The 21,708-nt window shown below is 38.3% G+C and overlaps 2 protein-coding genes across 5 annotated transcripts in view; one reads left to right on the forward strand and one right to left on the reverse strand.

Moving 5' to 3' along the window:
- Positions 1-209: 209 nt before the first annotated feature.
- Positions 210-2,418, reverse strand: LOC307261616 (dr1-associated corepressor; the record flags this gene model as incomplete). Its single annotated transcript, XM_080042199.1, has 4 exons — positions 2,316-2,418; positions 1,698-1,770; positions 659-752; positions 210-321 (listed from the first exon to the last, which is right to left on the reverse strand). Exons 1-4 carry the CDS (start codon positions 2,355-2,357, stop codon positions 210-212), a joined length of 321 nt encoding a protein of 106 aa, XP_079898325.1. The 5' UTR covers positions 2,358-2,418.
- A 6,113-nt stretch (positions 2,419-8,531) lies between these two features.
- larp1b (La ribonucleoprotein 1B) overlaps positions 8,532-21,708 on the forward strand; it is a 39,496-nt gene continuing 26,319 nt past the window's right edge. Inside the window, exons 1-5 of one of the 4 annotated variants that reach the window (XM_080042587.1) lie at positions 8,532-9,319; positions 13,563-13,624; positions 17,846-17,920; positions 18,831-19,089; positions 20,782-20,922. In XM_080042587.1, the coding sequence (XP_079898713.1) occupies positions 8,956-9,319; positions 13,563-13,624; positions 17,846-17,920; positions 18,831-19,089; positions 20,782-20,922 (901 nt within the window). In that variant the 5' untranslated portion in view covers positions 8,532-8,955. The remainder of the gene's footprint in view (positions 9,320-13,562; positions 13,625-17,845; positions 17,921-18,830; positions 19,090-20,781; positions 20,923-21,708) is intronic. The other 3 variants (XM_080042588.1, XM_080042589.1, XM_080042590.1) reach the window with 3 other exon arrangements.

A 21,708-nucleotide genomic window follows, 5' to 3' on the forward strand; every position in this document is an offset into this window, starting at 1 on the left:
AAATGGGGAGACAGACATACAGAGAGAGAGAGAGAGAGGGGGGGATGACCTGCAGTAAAGGTCCACGGGTCGGATTTTAACCCGCGACCACTGCAACGAAGGCCAGAGCCAATATGGTACACGCTCTATCCACTACACCACCGGAACGCCCCAGAATAGTTCATTGACAGAAATAAAACAGTTCTAACTAATAGTGAATGGTCCAGTCTCTACCTGTATAGCGGCCAGATGCTCATGTCCTTCTGGCTTGCCGTAGACGTGGTTCGCTCCAGCAGTTCTTTGAGAAAGTGGAAGAGCTTCTCCGTCTCTATGCACTGCTTCCTGCATGGCAAAAACACAGAGTGAGTGAGTGGTTGTGTGTGTGTGTGTGTGTGTGTGTGTGTGTGTGTCTGTGTCTGTGTCTGTGTCTGTGTCTGTGTCTGTGTCTGTGTCTGTGTGTGTGTGTGTGTGTGTCTTCCTACATGGCAACACAACACCACAAATTACCTGTCAACACTTCATCTTAAACTTTGACCCAATTCCATGTAACATAGTGAAAACGTTTTGAGTGAGTGAGTGAGTGAGTGAGTGAGTGAGTGAGTGAGTGAGTGAGTGAGTGAACCAGTGAGTGAGTGAGTGCGTGCTTGAGTGAGTGACTGAGTGTGTGTGTGTAACTTACATGTGTGCGACAGACACGACGGTGCTGGGTTTGGACTGAGTGATCAGCCAGGTTTTGGTCAACAGACATTTCAGGAACATTTCCAGCGCCCGAGCTGATCGCTGAAGGTCAGGACTTTACCAAAGAAAACATTACACTTTGGTTTTAAACACATGACCAACATGCATGTTGCTTGCTATGGTGGGCCCCCTTTGTTTACAGAGCCTAGGCCGTGTATTAACTTATCTTTTTTTTTCTGCGCACAGTATAGGCAAGTAGCGGATCGTGAGGTGATTTTACTGTTTTGACAAAAAGTGATTTTGACTACAAGCATTCTTCAGATTTGCTGACAACTTTAAGTCCATGTCATCTGTATTTGACATGTTTTCCTCAATAAGTACAGCAGGAGAAACAGACTTAGCCTGCAGTAAAAGGCTATGTTTTAGCAAGACCTTATTTTTGCCTTAAATGTATCAGTGTCTTAAAGACCTACTTCACCGGTGGGAATATGAAGGTGTATTGAATTCTGAGATCCTATTTAGTATTAATGTGCAAAAAAAATTGAAATTGGTAATCCTAGCCTGAGAAAAGGCAGAAAGAGTGTTTTATGGTCTCACTGTCTAACCCTACATTTTCCTTATTGTGACATCACAGTAAGGGCTAGGATTAACAGGACAGCTGGGCCAAGGGAAGACTGAGGGCAGACAGAGGGAAGAAAAACCTCATTCATTATATTATAATAGTGATTTTATAATGATAGAACGCCTGTTCCGTATGGGTGAAGTATTCCTTTAAATGTTAGGGTGGGTGAGGTGGTGGGAGCTTCAGGGCCTGGACTAAAGCCATCTGATCAGGTTTCAGTGGAGAGTTGTGTGTCCTGTGACAGAGTTAAAAGGCCACACTAGATGGTCTACAACTGTTTAGGGAGGAGATAGAGGGGACTGCTGCAAAACAACACACACACACACACACACACACACACACACACACACACACACACACACACACACACACACACACACACACACACACACACACAGCTAATTCTGCATCAGGATACATATGATCACAGGAACCGCCTTCGCAATCTTCCCCACCTCTGCGTCTTTCTGCATGATCTTTTTGATGCGACTCTACGAAGAAAAAGAAAAAAAAATTATGATGATGTAAAAGTTATTGCCACTCATCAAGGAGACACTTTTTCTGTTCAATTTAGTCTATGTCAGCTTTCTCAATATATGTTGAACTTGTGCTTGTATGTTATGCTTTACTGTAGGAAGCAATAAAGTTCATCGCTTTCTAACTACCTAACTTTTATAAGTAATATTCTCAAAGGTGACTTACTTCTACCAAAGTAAATTTATGGTAAACTACTTACCATACTTTTACTCAAGTATCACTTTCAAGGAGGCTGCTTTATACACAAACAACAAGAAATAACTAAACAGAAAATCACTGGTCGAGCTCATTAGCAATATTTTGTGTCTGAAATAAATAACCTAATCTAATTAGGGGTTCCTAAAAAAATTACGTTCGACAGTCGTAGTGTTCTCTGACTTCCGACGGTACCTGAACGCAGCAGCAGGTGCCCCCATGCTACCGGTTAGCTTCACTGTATCTAAAACTAATTAAACATGTTTTTAATTAGCCTACACCTTGATTTAAAGTGAGTACTTACGGGTGGGAACCGTACGTTGTATTTTCTCCTCTGTCGGGGCATTTTACTCGCTTTATTCCGCGCGGTTCGGTCACATTTTTCATGTTTTTACCACAAACGTCCGACGAGTCCATTTGTTTACCTTTTAGCGTGAGCTCAAAAACCTGGAAAAAAAATACACACCTGAGGTCAACTCCACGTGACCCCAATAATGACGTCATGACCCCAGCCGTTTCTCTTAGTAGCCTACAGGCCTATGCTACAGGCCTAGAATATATATATTTTAAACCAGCCTACATCAGATAATGAGTTAAAGCTAATGAGTTCAACAGTTTAATAATTAGTTATTTAGAAGTTTTAAAACTTCAAATAGTGGGAATATATGATATACAAGAAGATATGATATAGGCTACAGGTTGTAGCCTATATCATGGAACATTTTATATATCCTATGCATTACACATAGGCTACATAAAGTGAAATTACGGTTAACATCTCAGGAAAATCCCCAAATTTAAGGAATGTGTAGACTACTATATGAAGCCTCTATTCATATGTCTAGATTTAGATTTCCAAACAAAATAAAGTAAATTTTCATTAATCTTTTATGTAATTTGAACTCAAAAACACAATTTGGTGTCATTCCTCTGTTGAAACTAGAAAGTTACTTATTCAAAAACTAATTGTGCTGCAGCTGAGTTTCACACTTACATCTGTGTAGATTCATCTTATTCATCCAGGGATTTAGTTGTGTTGATATTCTAACGTTCATAAATGGATTATCTGCAGTATATTGCTCTGCCTCGAATGCTCTGGCTGCACTAATGACTGCAAAGGTTAAAGATAAGGTTCATCATCTTTCAATACAAAGGTCGTATAACACTAATAAAGATTTGAACCTGCAGAGCAACTATTTGCTTTTGAAATTATTTGTTTTTTCAACCAACTGTTTCCATTTGCAGTTTTTCAGAAATGTTTAAATAAATCTGCAAAATTCACAATATCTAACTAATTATTATGCTGCATCTATTTAAAAAACAAAAATCAAATACATTTTTACAACATATTAGGGTCCAATATTTTTACAGATTGTCCACTGATGCAGGGTTGGTGTTTCAATCCCTGCCTCCTGCCAGATGTAGAAGTGTCCCTGGGCAAGACACTGAACCCTAAATTGCTCCCGATAGTTACCTTGTGGTAGCTGCTGCTATTGGTGAATGAATGTGTGTGTGAATGGAAAAAATAATATATAAGTGGAGTCCATTTACCATAATGGAAATGGTTTCCCTCCTTCCCAACGTCAGGGCAATGACACTCAACCAACATGTTTTTACTCCAGTTCAAGTTCTTTATTTATGCACAACAAATACATATTTATTCCAAAAAAGAATGCTATTTTTATGTAGTTATATTACTGCCTTTGCTTGGGTCCGATTCCCCGCCAACTTAGATAAATTGTTTTACGGCAGGCAGACCAGAACGCTACTAAATCAAAGTTCACTTTGCTTCACCATGGTCATATCACCATTATTAATCTGACACATAGTCCCATATAAATACATTACCTCATGGCCATGCATCCTGCCGTCTCTCTTTCACTCGCTTCCTAAACAAATGCTAAAACTGAAAGTTCCTCGTGGTCACTTTAACCTTATGACAATACAATAAATGATCATCATATAACTGTGCATTGAAAAGGTTCTCCCTTAAGTTCAAAGTTTCATCTACATTATTGCACCTGCAAATGATTTGATAATTGTGTTATAAAGTTTTATTGATGTCAATATAAACCGGTGTGTGTGTGTGTGTGTGTGTGTGTGTGTGTGTGCGCGTGCGTGTGTGTGTGTGTGTCCGTGCGTGTGTGTGCGCGTGTGTCTCTGTGCGTGCGTGTGTGTGTGTGCGTGTGTTGTTATGTTCCTCGACAGAAATGTCTTCGATCAGATAAGACACCTGTTAGACACGTTCAAGTCATATCCAGTAAATCTGCAGGTTCATTTATTTATTTTCTATTTATTTATTTGACCTTTATTTAACCAGGGAAGTTATTTTTTTGAACATATTTTTCTTTACAATGACGGCCTGTTTCTTATTACATCATAAATTCATAGATAATCTTAATTTTTTTTCTTCTTTTCACCACTAAACTGAGCCATAGATTCTTGTGTTTTAAGGATCTGAACTGAGGACTGTAAGGTGTTGAGTGATGACAACGCTGACGGGCATGAAAGACATCTGTGATTCCTGCAGGAACAAAGTAAAGGCTTTGGGTCTGTTTGTTTTCTGAAAGCTGTTGTTGTAGCGGTGGCGTGTACATTTACTTTACTGACTAACGTTTACTTAAGCTCGAGCTACCTGTCATTTTCTTTGCTATGTTGTTCTCATGCCACTGAATATTTCTACTCCAGATGAAAATATTTTACTGTATATCTCATTGCATTTATCTGATGGCTCAAAATTACTTAAAAAATTAAGATTTTTTCCACACAACAAATGGAATTGTGCAAGTACAGCTCCAACGATAAGTCGATAACTCATTTTCTCTGTACAGACATTTGATGGTTGCAGATCCTCCCATGTTTACTCAGTTTGTCTTTCAAATTGTGTGAAGAAAGTGACTGATTTTGTAATAATACAAACTGGTGTCACCCCCCCTGACACTGGTTTAGGAGCCCAGAAAAATCCCAATTTTATTTAGCGAATGCAAAGTCCTTTAGCCAAGCAGTTGCCTCTTGCTCTGCTGTATGAAGGGTGACAAGTCCTCCTTTAAGTTTTTGTAGAGGGCTTCATGCTTCAATGATGTGATGCATTGTTTGCAGCTCTCCACAAGCACACTGTGGGGTTGGGCTGCTGCCCCATTTGTGAAGGCTGGCCAAGCAGGGGCCATGTCCAGTCCTGAATCTGTTCAATGTTGTCCACTGCTTCCTTGGGAGATTGGTGCCAGGGACCGGTAGGGTGGGGTCTGACACCAGATGTTGATTTGGGATGAAAAATCCCAAGATGCGCCACAAGGAATGTTTAATTTGTTGATTCTACTGCTAAGAAAAAACCTGGATGTAAGGTATACAATCCATATGCAAAGGCTTTACCTCATGTAGATGTGCCAACAGTGTTGTTGTAACTACCCAGAATTCCTCATGGGGACAACAGAAGTTACGCAGTATAGCTTTAATGACATGTTCCTCAATTAATTCACAGACTTTGACCTGTAACAGAGTATTTTCTACACTTTTACTTATTGTTTTCATTTGAAGATGAGAAACATGCATGACTTTTTTTAGATAACAAATAAACTGCATGTAGATAAATATTTTTTTGATGCAATCTGTAGAAACAAACTTACAGTAGCTGAAATATCTTGTCATATGCTGCAACTCTTCACCTTGCTGCAGTGATATAGTGTGAACTCTGTGTGAGTTCAACGGGACGTTACTTTTGGGCGTACTGTAGTAACAGTTACAACAAAGCTGGTTTCTGTTCTCACTCATCAGTGTTGCTAGGTGTGGTCTCCGAGGTAAAACCAGAGAGGGCGGTCGCTTCACTACTGGCTCTTCCAATGTGATACATGTCATGCCAAAAAAAATATATACAACTACAACTGTGAATGTGTATGACTGCTGCATGTTTGTGGTGGTCAGAATGGCAGCCACGCTTCCGCCACCGGAATGACTGTGTGAATGAATGGAACCTGGAACCCCGTAAAGCGCTTTGAGTGCCTAGAACAGCGCTATATAAATCCAATCCATTATTATTATTATTAAAGGTGCAGTGTGTAATATGACATCATCAAGAAAGTTCTACAAAGTTCTAGAATGCAACGCTCCCTGGGTAACCCCACCCCTTTTGAATAATAACAGAAGCTACAGTGGCCTTCAAGGACAAGAACAATTCTCAATTCTAAACAATGCACCTAATGACATTCCAAAAACATGGATTCCTCCATAAGACTTGCCCTCTCAATGTACAAAATGAAATATTAATATTTGTAATTATCCGCTCAGGAGGATCATTCAGATTATTGGCAGAGGTGATTATACACCAATGAGGACATATTTATGAATGAGGATGTTGATTTTAGCTAATACATTACTTAAAATGTTACACAGTGCCCCTTTAAGGATTTACACGGCAGGCAAAAACATTGGTTGTTCGAGCATTGCTTAATTTTGAGGTTTTTGGCTATTTTGTCATCTTTCATAGTAGTATAAATACAAAGGTACACAATGTACATTTAGGTGTTTATTTTACTAAACCTTGTCTGTTTGCGTCTGTATATTTCTCCTTTACAACCCATTTTTTTTAAAGATGCAAATGTACATTATTAGTTTGATATTGACAAATTTGCATATTTATTCTAACATTTCTGAAACTAATTTTAATCAAAAAAATGTTTTAATAAGAAACAAACTTGCAAAGTTGCATGATTATATCTTCTATAAGTTCAACATTTTGCACTATTCAAAGTCAAAGTCAAATTCATTCCTATAGCACATTTAAAACAACATTAGTTGACCAAAGTGCTGTACAAAATACAATACAAAAAAAAAAGCTCAACTTGTGTTTAGGGCCAATGCAAAAAAGTGAGTCTTCAGCAACGTTTTAAACTGGACAAGACTAGACAGGGCAGTTCTAAGTGTAAAAAATAATCCTTTTCTTCTTTCTGTTCTAACTCTCACCAGACAAGACACAAGCTGTTGACATGATGATGAACGAGCTGAGTGTTTATGGCCGTTTATAATTGAGACATTTTTGGTTTTGACTCTTAGCCACAGCTGCAGATCATAAAAAAAGACTTCAGTAGTATATAGGCTACGCTCATCAGACAGCACCACCACACAGTATAGGCTACGCTCCTCAGACAGCACCAACACACATTTATGACCTTGGGAGATTTGTATAGCTCTCCAAACAATTAATATAGAGAAATGGGATTTTTTATTTTTTTTTCACTTACATTTTTATTGTAAAATTCACACAGTCCACAGTCAAAATAATACAGTAAACAAAAAACAAAACAGAAAAAATTGTTTGGGAGTTACATTTCTAGCGGTCCCTCTTTTCTCTTCGTGTCTCCATCTAAGTCATTTGTTCCTGTCCATATTCCTCGTCGCTGGTTTTTGTTCTGAATATTGTCCATTAGAGAAATGGGCTTTCAACTTCTCTCTAAACTTTTTTTTATTTAATTTTTTTGACATTTTTCACAGAACTATTTCTGTCACTTTTATGTGTGAAGATGAGAAGTATTCTTCATCTGAGTGAAATAAAAGTGTGTATTTGTATATTTTTATTTGTTTGTTGTTACTTGTATTGTGACTGTTTTTTTTGCCACCATGCCGATTATATAGGGACAATTAAATGCTGTAGCAGTGCAGAGACGAAGCAGCAGTTTCATATTTCATCCTCTTCATCTATAAAGATCCCAAGTCCTAACTGATCTGTTGAAGTGATAACCTGATAATCCAGAGGTGTGTGTGTGTGTGTGTGTGTGTGAGTGTGTGTGTGTGAGGTGTGTGTGAGAGAGAGAGAGAAAGAGAGAGAGAGAGTGTGTGTGTGTATGATAATGTGATAATCTGCTCACAGGAGATTCTGCTCATGCCTCATTAAACTATGAATTCCAGCAGGTGTGTGTGTGTTTGTTTGTGTGTGTGTGTGTGTGTGTGTGTGTGTGTGTGTGTGTGTGTGTGTGTGTGTGTGTGTGTGTGTGTGTGTGTGTGTGTGTGTGTGTGTGTGTGTGTGTGTGTGTGTGTGTGTGTGTGTGTGTGGAGGGGGAACAGGGAAACACTGTTAGCTGCAGGTGAATATTTTGTCAAACTGCGATCGGGAGATTCCAAACCTGATGACCAGAAGAGATCAGTTATTCCTAACTGTGTTCTCTTGAAAATTAATGATTTATGATTGTCTATTTTTAGCACTTTGTACTGTGGCTCTATAAATAAAGTGTTTATTATAGTGGGCTATTCACCTAATAAACACTACAGATTCATGTGAAAATTATAGACTCATTTATTTGTAACACACACAAAAAAAATACATGGATCACGTGTGGAAATGGGCCCACAGAAACGAGTTATGTAGGCTATTGATCCCAGTCCAGAGTTTAGTGCTACGCTCCTGTCCTGTTCCCAGTAGGACTAGCCCACTCTGTTTATCCAAAGTTAAATATTTGTGTGGCAGTACTTCGTCGTGTCCGCCGGCGGCAGCAGAGTCACTGTTTACAGGCAGGGAGCAGCTGGGCGCATGAGCTCTTTGCCCGTGTAGCGTGGAGCCCAAACCAGACAGGAGGTCGCTGTAGCAGTTGTTTTTAAATTGAACAAAAAGTTAGACAAACTCGCAGGTGAGCTTATTTCACTTGTGTTGTTTACATGGTTACCGAATACAGAGTTTGAACTTAGAACTTGTTGCTATGAAAACATTCTAGAACAGACGTTTTTTTTTAGCTCTCGAGCTCGCGCTGACTTCTGCATGGTCGCTAAGCTAGCTAGTTAGCATTAGGGAGCTACTTAGGGGCTAGCTGGCTTTTAGCGAGGTCCTGTCCAGCCCAAAAAAAAAAAGTTGTTTACCTCGCGCCCTCTTGAGCTTTTCGCGACTTTTCTCCCGGATAAAATAGTAAGGACCAAATCTTCACACTGGATTTAACACTGTGCGCTGTTAGGAAACTAGCAGGATGTCCACAGAGGTTGAGCGAAGTGGTGGTAGTACTAGTCAGGTCGACTCGGGGTTGACAGTGGAGAAGGAGGAAAGCCAAAACAAGCCTCACCTGCAGAAAGAGCAAGCCGACCAGGGGCACTCGGGCTCGGGGAAGACGCCCGCAGACAGTGGCAACACCTCCGAGGCCGATACACACAAGAAATGCAATGAAAACGACAAAGAAAACGACCAAAGTAGCAACGTCGCTGACTCCTCGGCTGCGGAGACCGTGAAGAGGAAAGTAGTGGAAGCTCCTCCGCCGAAAGTCAACCCGTGGACTAAACGGACCACAGGCAAAGCCCCAAGCAATAACATCAACAATGCCACCACCCAGGAGAAAGGTGAGATCTCCTTCTACCTTTTTATCTGTTTATTTATTAAATATCTCTTCATTGTCAACACAAAACTGTACAATAAAGTTACAAGGAACTGTCTGATCCATAGATATATGATGATGGTGGTGGTGTGAGCACGTTGCTGCTGCATTTTTTTGACAAGGAACTCCACTTAAACCTCCCTAGCCACTCGTAACCTAAGCCAATTGTTAATACATAGTTGAATGAAGTGCTTAAACGTGAATGTCAGGGCAGTCACTGTGGTATATTCGCCCCATCCCCCCCTCTCTGTACTCGGATTGCCCCAGCAAGCACCACGTGTTGATTGCTGACAACTGCTACTTCTTTTTGGCTGCTACCTAACCAAGCTAGCTCTCTCTCAACACCGCTTTCACCCACAATACTGTCCCCACCGTCCTGTAAATGCTAGTGGCAAGACTTTAGTGCTTATGCTTAACGTGGCTAATGCTAGGTAGAGATAGCACACTTGAAAACAGCCCAATCTAAGCCGTAAATGAAAGGAGTGCGCTCTCTACATGTGTCAGTGTGGGAAAAATGCTAAGACAGCCCCAATGCTAGCTACTTTGCTACTGCTGCAACTCGCTGCTGTAGAGACACGTTTTGTATGTCCAATAGCCAGGCAGCTTGCAGGTCCACCCACCCGCCCGCCTGCTATACACTGTCACTACTAGTGAAAGTATGTGACAGGATTGAGGGTTCCCTTCCTTGTAGAGCCTTAAAAAACAGCCTTACGATTAAAATTTTAAATTTGTGTTAAAAGTACAAATTTATTCGCTTTTCTAATGTGTATTTTATAGTTGGTGTATTTTAATATTGCCCCTGCAAAGCACCTTGAGTGTCCTTATGTCTGAATTGTGCTATAGAAATAAACTTGCTTTGCTTTGATTTGCTTTAAAAGGCATTGCATTAGTTAATCTAAAAATATGGTCTTAATTGGTGTTTAAAAATTGCCTTAAAGTAATTGTTCTAGAGTCTTTAAAATGCTAAGACAGAGGGAGTAGTGTTTCAGTTGTATTCGTCCCCCCCCCCCCCTGGCCCCCTGCAACAGCAATTAAAAAAAAAAATCTAAAATAATTGCTTACATCATTTTACACTGGCTAATTCATTTTAACTGTAGTACAATTGACTTGAACTCATTTGTGTTACTATGTTTGTATTAATTTGGTTTGTTTTGGCTTTGCATAGGCTTTTGTTGTGTGTATAATCGTGCTGCTATTCTTTGTCTTATGTGTTTAGCAACTTGAATATATATTTGGCTTTTGACTGTCGGTCCAACAAAACTAAATATTACATCACATCAGGGTTTTCAGGAATTCGGGGCATGGGTCACAACTTCATGACCTTTATGTCTAGAGAGAAACCCTTCGTTTATATATAGCTGCCAACATGAGAGGCGCCATTAGACAAAACGTTGTTGTTCTTAATCTTTTTTTTAACAATTTGAAGTAGATTGCTGGTCCAAAGAAGTCCTGTTTTTTTTTTGTTGTTGTCCCAAACCCAAAGTAAAATTCATGACATTTTTCTAGACAATCGGTTTTTGTAGAATTGGTCTCTGATTTCATTGAGATTGTCTGTAAAAAATAAGTGTGAAAACTAACTTCCTGGACAGCTAGAGGCGTTAAGGCAAGGCAAGGCAATTTTAAGGGCTCTGGGCGGCTCATAACGTATCAGTTGGTTAAGGGTTGTAAACTTATGATTTCTATTTACTGTGGATAAAAAGAGCTCAGAGCCGCATTAGTTTAGTCTGACAAACAAGTATTATTAAATGACAATTATATAGTTTAGCTTCTTTTTTTGAAAACATCACATTCAGCTCAGAATCCATACGTTTCTACATATAACGAATTTAACTCTGTATTTTTGTGCACAACTTTAAATATATTAATAGGAAAAAACAAGTAAGAACCATAGCTGTCAAACAGAAAAATAAACAGTAAAAACATGTAAAATAGATGTTATGTTATATATATATATACACTCTTTTAAAAGAAGCTCAAGTGATTATAGAAAATGTATAAAAAAAAAAAATCATGTAATTGTGATAAATATAAAATTACAGCAGCAGTCATTGGTAATGAAATTCAAAATTAAATTATTAGGCCTCAGGATCCTCTCAACAATTTTTTTTTTGTAATGGCAGATATTTAAACTGCTGATTATTCTTCAGATATAAATGCCCTGAGGTTATGAATGAACTCTGGTGTGATCATGTGATGCAATGAAATGTTCTGGTGTGATGAACCAACAGCCAAAGTCATGTTTTTTTATATATAATCTTTATTGAACATGTTAAAAATAATACAAACAAAATAAAACAGAATGAGCAGTAAAAAAAGGTTACTAATCACATAAGACAAAGAATGGCAGACAATCTTCCCATTTAAAAAGCTGAAACCATTTTTTTAAATGTTTTAGCTTGAAAAGTGACTTTTAGAAACAAATGGATTACTACAAGTGTTGTGAGAATATACTCTTTATCAGCTATTCAGTTTATCCTCATGTCAGCACTAAAAACAAACAAACCTCTTGTATTTTTAAAGTTTTAACTGGTGTAGGATTTGTATTTTTACTGTTTTAACTCAGGCTGCAGAGTCTTAGATATATATGTTTTAACCAGGGAGGAAGGATCTAATGGGTTACACTGTTGGATTATGGGAAATGTAGGCTCCAGTGTTGTTTTTCGTAGTTTTTTTCGTTCTTAAGACTAAAATTCAGGATAATTCTTCTTAATCCTTAAACTTAAACTTTAAGCCCCTTTAACAGCATGGAAGTTCAACCCTCAATCAGTGGAATATCCCTTTAGTTTAACCTCTTAATAATTGACAATCGGTTATCAGTAGTTGTTATATTGATTAACCTTTAGTCTGTGTTATCACTTTATCATTTAAATTCACTTCAAGTCACTTCAAGTTCACACACAGTCTTATTATGATACGAATATTTAGTCACTGATTTGGGCACGTTTATTTGTTTATACATGGCACATTTATTTTGTGATACAAATATATATATTTTGCAATTATTTGGTTAATTACATCATGTTTATTTAGTGAGATATGTCACTTATTTGATGATGTCATACCACTTTTTTATTGAGTGATTTATGTCACATTTATTTGGATCTATCCGTCAGTTATTTGGTCATATTATGTCAAAATTATATGGTGATTTCCTAGATTTTTTAAAATTTTTATGTCTATTACTTGTCGATGCCATCTCTTATTTGATATTATGTTACATTTATTTAGTTATTTTTCAGTTATTTGGTGATTTTCGCTACAAATATTTGTTTATTATGTCCCATTTATTTGATTATGTCACATCTATATGGATATCCATCAGTTATGTGGTGATATTTGTAACATTTGTTTGGTAATATAAGGAAACGTTTAACTAAAAGCAGTGAAGTTACTGTCACACAGACTGAACCTGAGTGTGAATGTGTGTCAGAGCTCGGAGCTCTATTTGTAGCCTTGGGTTCAGCGGCATCATTTTACAGTGTTGCTGTACAAGCTGCTCCGTTGTGTGTGTGTGTGTGTGTGTGTGTACGTGTACGTCAGTGTGTGTGTGTGTTTTTCTGTGTGTGTGTCTGTCTGTCTGTCTGTCTGTCAGTGAGAGGCTGTGTGTTTTTACTTCTCTGTGTGTGTGTGTGTGTGTGTGTGTACGTCTGTGTGTCTGTACGTCAGTGTGTGTGTGTACATCTGTGTGTCTGTATGTCTGTGTGTGTGTGTACGTCTGTGTGTCTGTATGTCGGTGTGTGTATATGCAGGCTCAGTCAAACACAGCACACACCCATTCATGTGGAAGCCTGGGCCCTGCGTTCTCTTATCAATCGGACCATCCAGTGCCTCGCGATAGGGACTGACATGCTACAGCGGGCCACGCCCATACACACTGCTACATACAGCCTCTGGCTCTATGCTACTAAAACATCCCTAACTTGTTCAGTAGCTTACCCAAGGGTGGGGTTGTCATGTTGGGGGGGTAGTCCTAATTAACACTGTGCTGTCAAAAACACCCATAAAGCTAGAGAGTGCCCATGCAAGAGTACATGACTGGAATTCTTAACTTTTTATAGTGTTGTTAAGCAACTTTCCTGGCCAATTCTGGCTTAAAAAAAGAGGATTTTTAAGTTTGATAAGGATAACAAAAAGTCCTTTGGGTTTTAAAGGCCCAACCTGTCGAATTATGAAGATGTCGATTTCAATGATAAATTCTGTCTCTGCAGATCAACAGAACACTCTAAAGGTCGTCCGCGCCCAGAAGCCGAGAACGAGAAAATCCAGCAAGGTAACGGTCTATTTACTCTATTTACATTTATACTTCATAGGATCTCCGAGTTCAATACACCTTCATATACCAACCGGTGAAGTAGGCCTTTAAAGGTGCACTATGCAGTTTCAGAGGAGGGGGGTTTGTTTACATTCACAGAGCTTGCAGTTAGTTTCCAAAACATATTCACTTTACATGTCATTCTAAGTATTAAATAATTCTATCATAAATCTAAAAATTATTATTTTGAAGAACCTGGAACCAAACTTCAGACTTGAATATGTTTGTAAACCAAACTGTGGGGCCCTGCTGCTGCTGTAAACAACACCAGTGAAACAGTAACTTTTCAGGAAGCTTTCCAACTTCAAACATTGTTCCAGGGATCACATTTTTCCTGTGAGAAAAGTTTGTGTCAGTTTTCAGAATATACCTCGGAAAATATTCACTTCTTTGACACCCACAGTTGCATAGTGCATCTTTTAAGCAACTTTTTAACCACTTTGTTTTGGTGAGCAATGTCTCGGCATATTATATCAATGTACTTGAATTAAGCTTTCAGTAGACACTAAGTATTTGAGCGTGTTCCTTCTCTTACCTGTAAACAAACCGCCATGTTTGGCTGGTCATCACTAGATCACATGTTTTGTGTTTCAGCTGTTACTGTGTGCCAGCGCCTCACTTTGAAGGATGAGAATTTAACATCTGTCACTCGCAGAACATTAGATAGTTTAAACTGCTGAGTGGCCTGTTGCTGTTTGCTTTTTGCAGCCAGTTTTTCCACTGCACTACGGTTCAAAAAGCGGGAATGGAAAACTGATAGAAATGTCAAAATTCACATGAAGTTAAAGTGGGTTATGATGATTTTTGGAAGGGAAGTTTCGACATCTATTACTGGGATAAGATTAGCATAAGTTCTGCGGCTTTTTAATGTTTTAATAGTAGATTTTAATTCAACTTTATTGATGCAGCTGGAATGGAAAATCGATTAAAAATGTCATAATGTATCTGAAGCTTAAATATATTATGGGGATTTTGAAAGGGAAGTTTTTAAAACTTCTAACTAGGAAAAGATCTGGTGCTTTTTAATGTTTATTTGTGATATTCAATGTAACTTTATTGATGTAGCTAGGCCTGTCACGATAACAAATTTTGCTGGGCGATTAATTGCCTCAAAAATGATTGCGATAAGCGATAAAATTGCCGTTTTAAGACCATTTTCAGCTAATATAATGAAGTCCACCCTTTCAAAGATCAACACCAGGGCACCAGACAAACTTGTTTTACTAGTTGCACTGGCGCCCCTAACTCAAAATGTTAAGGGGTATATTAAATGGACCTTGAACACATTAATTCACATTTTCCCAATTTTAAATATATTAGGCCTTCTGATAGTGTATTGCCAGCATGTTTTGGACCACAATTTTACAGATCATGTAGCTATAGCAGGACACAGTTACATTGGATGATGTGTGCTTGTGTTCTACCCTGCTGACCCAGAATAAAACCTGTTGACACTTTTATGATCAAAGTCACATGACACAGAGATGACAAATGCCCTTAAAGCGCGTGTGTGTGTGTGTGTGTGTGTGTGTGTGTGTGTGTGTGTGTGTGTGTGTGTGTGTGTGTGTGTGTGTGTGTGTGTGTGTGTGTGTGTGTGTGTGTGTGTGTGTGTGTGTGTGTGTGTGTGTGTGTGTGTGTGTGTGTGTGTGTGTGTGTGTGTGTGTGTGTGTGTGTGTGTGTGTGTGTGTGTGTGTGTGTGGACAAACGGTCAGGGCTGCAAGATATGTTTATCTTCATGGATATACAGCTCCGGAAGAAATGAAGAGACCACTCCAAATGTTCAGTGTTTCTTGTTTTACTCTTAGGAGGCATATGTTTGAGTAGAATGAACATTTTGATTTTATAATATAAACTACTGACAACATTTCTACCAAATTCACAATAAAAATATTGTCATTTAGAGCATTTTTCAATAAGTAATGTAGAGATGAAGATTTAAGAAAACTCCGGACTGGTCTCTTAATTCTTTCCGGGGCTGTATATATCAATCCGATTCATGTCATTCATTTAGCTAAATGGAGCATTGTTTTGCATATCCTGCTTCCACATTCAAATTGTATTTAAATATGTTTGAACCGTGGAATCTCACACAAATAATGCTTTCAAAGCTTCTGTGTTGAGTATAAGACCTCTAGTATGGAAACAGGGCAGTTTTGTCAATGGTTTCAAATTATACCACTAGAAATGTTCAGAAATGTAGCAGAAAATAAGAAGACTAGCTATAGCTCTTAAAAAGCAATGTAAACAATGCTGGATTTGAATTACTTTAAATAAACGTCTTTTGTAGATGTTTATTTGAAGTAAATACATTCAACACTTTTGTTACAGCTCATGGGTTCTCAGTTCTCTCAATATACAGCTCCGGAAAAAATGAAGAGATCACTCCAAATGTTCAGTGTCTCTCGTTTTACTATTTATAGGCATATGTTTGAGTAGAATGAACATTTTGGTTTCATTCTATTAACTACTGACAACATTTAAACCAAATTCACAATAAATGTTTTGTCATTAAGAGCATTTTCAATAAGTTATGAAGAGATGAAGATTGAAGAAAAATCCAGACTGGTCTCTTGATTTTTTTCCCGGAGCTGTATTAGCGAGTGACGCTGAATATAAACAGTAGCTTTGTTTGTTTACAAGAGAAGTCAAGTAACAAGGAAATGCCACAGGGCGCCTTTAATCTACTGTACACAGAGAAGCCACTATTCAAAACACAGACTTTATTTAAGCCTGACATTAGTATGAGAAACGGCTAACGGCTAATCTAAGGTATTTAAATTCTCCCATTCTTATTTATGTACTAATAATTAATCTTATTGAAGCTGTGAAGCCAGGTCTATATTTTTAGCCATCATCAAACAAGATCTACTCAGAAAAAGATGTGGATTTACATAAATTTAATAAAAAAAATATTTTTATTTCAGATTTTTATTTTTACATTTCTCAAATTTTTATGGTAAGAATTGAAAGATTAGCTAACAATTTCCAGTCCTTTTATTTATGTGCTGTTCATATAAAAAAAAAATGTATGACGTCGTTCACTATTAAAAGGTTTATTTTGTGCTTTGGGTGAACTTATCCCTCTAAGCATTTATATTACCAGGATACAAAACTTTTCGTAACACAAACACATAATATAAGGATAGATGCAGTGTTCTTCCTTCATCGAAAACAACAGTATAAAGAACGCGCGCGCGTGTGTGTGTGTGTGTGTGTGTGTGTGTGTGTGTGTGTGTGTGTGTGTGTGTGTGTGTGTGTGTGTGTGTGTGTGTTTGCGCGCGTGTGTGTGTTTGTGTGTGTGCCCCTGTGTGTGTGTGCCCCTGTGTGTGTGTGCCCCTGTGTGTGTGTGCCCCTGTGTGTGTGTGCGCGCGCGTGTGTGTGTGTGTGTGTGCCCCTATGTGCGTACTACACCTGTGAAGTATCAGTGCTGCAGATCTTAACTGTGAAAAGCAGCCGTGACCCCAGATAGTCTAACCTTGAACTCATATCAGTCTGTCCAAACTTACAACATGGAAAGTGACTCGCTGTTTATCGCTGATGTTTGCCGTATTCCCTCATAGACGGACGGAGGAGCACTGACCTCCTATACCTCCTACACTGGTTTCTACTAGAATGGCACATGGACTCACTACCTGACACAGACAGACAGACAGGCAGGCAGACAGACAGGCACACAATTATTAATATAATCAAAATTAAACCATGTGACACTGGGCTGAACGATTCTTGCTAAAATGTGAAACACGATTTTCCTCCTAAAAGCAACACTGATATCCTCCTACGGGCAACAGAAGTTATGCACTATAGCTTTAAGAATTGAGATCACAATTCTCTATACGATTTTTTTTTTTAAATTTTACTCAAAATATTTATTGCACTCTTATACACTCGCATAACATTTGCGTGCTTCAAGTCTCTTCTAACATAAAAAAATAACTCACGTCAACACTTAAAGGTGCAACGCTTGTTGTCAAAATCAGTGAATATCTCCTCATATTCTGCTACCTGTCCATCCTGTGTATCCAGTCCACTGATTTAAAAAGAAAATGTCCAGAGCCTAGGCTGTGTATTAACACTGGATTTACATTTCAGCCCTAGTTGACAGGGAGCCACTTGTGAATGTTAAATTAATGATTTATTTGTTGTTCATTTCTCTCTCTCTCTTTCCTGATTTTCCAGTCAGGAGATTTCAGTGACATCACAAACTGGCCCACACCTGGAGAACTGGCCAAAGAGGTACAACAAGCCGTGCGTGTGAGTGTGACAGTAGTTCATAAACATTGTTGATTGTTGGAGGAAGTATTCAAGTCTTTTACATAAGGAAATGTATTAATACGACTGTGAAAATACCGTTATAACAAGTAACTCATTGTTTCAGCTAGACTTGTACATTCTCATGTGTGATGTGAAAAAGTATTGTAAAGTAATGCTGTTAGATAACTATAGTAACGCAGGCTATTCAATATTTTCCTCTCAGAAGTAGTGAAGTAGAAAGTGGCATAAGAAATGATTATGTAGACTTATTATGTACCTTGTGCTACCTTTTTGTATATGAAAATTGCTATATTTTATTGTATAATACTATATAATAATACTATATAAGGAAATACTCAAGGAAAAGGCCAGTGTATCAAATGTGTATTTAAGTACAGTACTTGAGTTAATGTGCTGGCAACACTTTATATGAAAAGAAACAAATGTGCTTGTTTTTTTTCTGATTTATATTGAAAAGAAGTTTTAATTACAGAAGAGCTTTTATTATTTCTGCTCACTAGGTGGAGCACTTAAAGCATCCAGCAACGATTAGGATTAATCTCTGCAGGAGACATTTTGGGTGTGATATTTCTTGGGACATTTTATGTTTGGTTGCTTTTAAAATGAGATCGAAAAGTATCTTTGAATTTGCTCAAAGTTTGTTTAATGTTTAACTTGACAAAAGAACACAGAACAAGGTCATTTAACCAAATATAAAAACAGTTAGCCATTGAGGCTCAGTCCTCTTCACAACAGACACGCATGTCATTCCGCTCTCTAACCCATGTCTCTCCAAACTGTCTAATAAAGCATGAAAATGACAAAAAATAAAATAAAATAAATCCCATTAACCTTTTCATACCCTCCTTAAAACACTATATAATAACTCGCTGCTCCGTCCACCTTCCAGCAGCAACAGAATGTGCTGAACAACAACGGTAAGAAGCCTCCAGCGACCTCCTCCTCCTCTAGCACCACCACCACCACCTCCTCCTCTGTATCGCGCAAAGAGAAGGACCAGCCGCCCAGGAAAGAGCACCATGACGGGGGAGAGAGCAAGGAGAACCAGGAGGCTCAGCCCGACCCGCTCGGAGACGTGCCCAAAGACGGAGACTCTAAGGCGGGTACGGACGCCAAGAACGCAGCCCTGAAGAAGAGAGGCGGCGAAGGTGAGAAAATCAATTGTATTTATTTGTTGTTTTCTTTGAGCTGCATATTTGCATACTTTGAATCATGATAGTGGCCTCAAAATCGGGTTTGATTTAAAGGGATAGTCAGCGATTCTGGAGTATGCTTATGTTCAAAATTGGTGAATATCTCCTCATGATGTGCTACCCGTCCGTACTGTGTGTGCACTGAAAAAGATAATAATCTGTCGTTAATACACAGTAAATGGGCCTGTTGCTTGCTACGTTGGGCCCCCCTCTGTTTTACATACACTTTGTTTACATACCCGTTTACAGAGCCTAGGCTGTGTACTAACACCACATTTTCTTTCAGCGCGCACACAGTACGGACAGGTAGCGGATCATGAGGAGATATTCACTGATTTTGACAACAAGCGTTCTCCAGAATCACTGACTGCACCTTTTAATGCACATTTCTTCTCTGACCAGTGACATTATTAACTTTCTTATATGTAAAATGTTTATTTTAATAAGAAAAAAAAATTTCTAACAATTTATAAATAATCTAATAGGTTTAAAATGTTGCTGCTACTCTTTTCACTGGACAGAGTTGACTTGTGTGGTTGATTGAGAGACATTGAGAGTGCATGGAGTCGATAACTGTATTGATCACAGTTAATTGCCGGTTGGTGCATGTTCTGCTCTGATAATCATGTGTGTTGCATTTTCTCTGGTTCACTTCCAACTTTATAGACATTTTAAACAGGCACTAAATATTTTATTGGCGCTAATAAGAGACACAGTACTTTATAAAATACTTAAATACTTCAAAAAATGTGTTTTAAATCCTCCTCTATAGATTTACACAGGTTTTGAAAATGCATTGTAGGGGAAAAAGGAGCTTAAGAATTGTCCTGAAAATGTGGTTTGCATGAATTAGATTTAAAAATAAACTATTGTAACTCTTCCAGGAATGCAAAATCATTTTAACATCTGGTTTTAATAATATTTAGTTGGGAGTCTGCATCTGGATTTATCTAGAAATACACAATGGACAAAGATGACATGTTTCTACAGTAGCACAGAAAGGACAAACTTAATGGCCTAACTAGTTTTTATATACAGTGGGTGTCCTGGGGAAATGCACCTGTTGGAAGACCAAGAAGAAGAAGTACTATAGAATAAATAACTAAATAGATCTTCACCTCATCACTTGATATTGTGGAAAGACTTGAGACAGTGGTGGATGATGCCATCTTTAGTAACTAGAGCTTCTTGTCCCTTGAAGGCCACCGTAGCTTCTGTAAATTCTCCAATAGGGTTGGAGAGTCTAGAATTTCACCACTAGATGATGCCAAAATACTCCTATATTACAAACTGAACCTTTTTTAATACATTAATCCTTATCCCTCAGAATAGAAATTGCTTCGAAGTTTAGTTGTGAATGACATTTTTTATTTTTTTCTGTGCGTTTTTGAACTTTTTTTTCAGTGTGCCAATCCATCGCTAGGTAACAAACGTAGGGTTGGAGAGTCTAGTATTTCACCAAAATACTCCTATATTACACACTGTACCTTATCAGTTAATCCTTATTCCAATAAACAAAATTTTCTTAGAAGTTTAGTTTAGTTGTAGAATTTATTTGGATTTCTTTCTGGCATTTTTGAACCAAAATTCTTCAAGCTTCTTCTTTTTTTTTTTTTTTTTTTCTTCGGTGTGCCAACCTATCGCTAGGTAACAAGCGTAAGTGGGTTTCTCTGCCGTTGGAGGACGACGGGGACAAGACGTTGGACACCGATCCCACCAGCGACTCGCCAGACCCCACCTCGCCAAATCACACCCACCATAGTAACAGGCCGCATGATAGCAACAGGAGTAAGTGGCCCAGTGCTTTTTCTATTGACCCTGCGTTCCAAATCACATACGTTTTCTTTTTACTACACTACATACTAAAGTACAGATGAGTTTTAGGGCCACGGGAGAGAAAAAAAAACAGATAGGGAAGATTTTTTTTTCATTATATCGAGAAATGTCAAGGATAAAGACGAATACTCCAAAATGCTATTGGAGTTAGTGGGGCATCTATGTATTTTCAGCGTACTACAATTGACGTGCATGAATTGGGACGTCCTTCATTTTTTTTTTTGGCGTACTAAATAGTATGGAACTATGGGGATTGGAACGCAGGGAAATTCTGCCTTTTTCTTCTTTCCGTCTCATTGGTTTTCTGGCTTGGCTGTTTGCACACCGCCCCGCTATCTCATATCGCTGTGTGTTTGCTCTAAACTTTTTCCCTGCAACCATCTGTGTGTTTTGAGCAAGATTGTTTTTTTTTGGTTTTCTTCATGTTGTAATGATTGTCAGAATGAAAGGCATGATGGCATAAATCAGGTAATACGTGACGTCCATGCATAAATCTCATAACGTTTGATGCCTTTTTCAGCTGGAAAAAATAGGAATTAATCACTTTGGCATCAGACAGACAGACAGACAGACAGACAGACAGACAGACAGGTGTTTCAAAGCCTGGTACCTATAAACCTGTATATCTCATGATAATAACCATTATTATGCCAGCATATAATGGCATTCATTTGAATAAATTTACAAGGCTTAACTTCTAAAATCAGTTTGCTTGTATTAATCTGCTCATTAATCCCA

This window comes from Ammodytes marinus (assembly GCF_949987685.1).
Source record: "Ammodytes marinus genome assembly, chromosome: 15".
In the NCBI taxonomy this organism is placed as follows: Eukaryota; Metazoa; Chordata; class Actinopteri; order Uranoscopiformes; family Ammodytidae; genus Ammodytes; species Ammodytes marinus.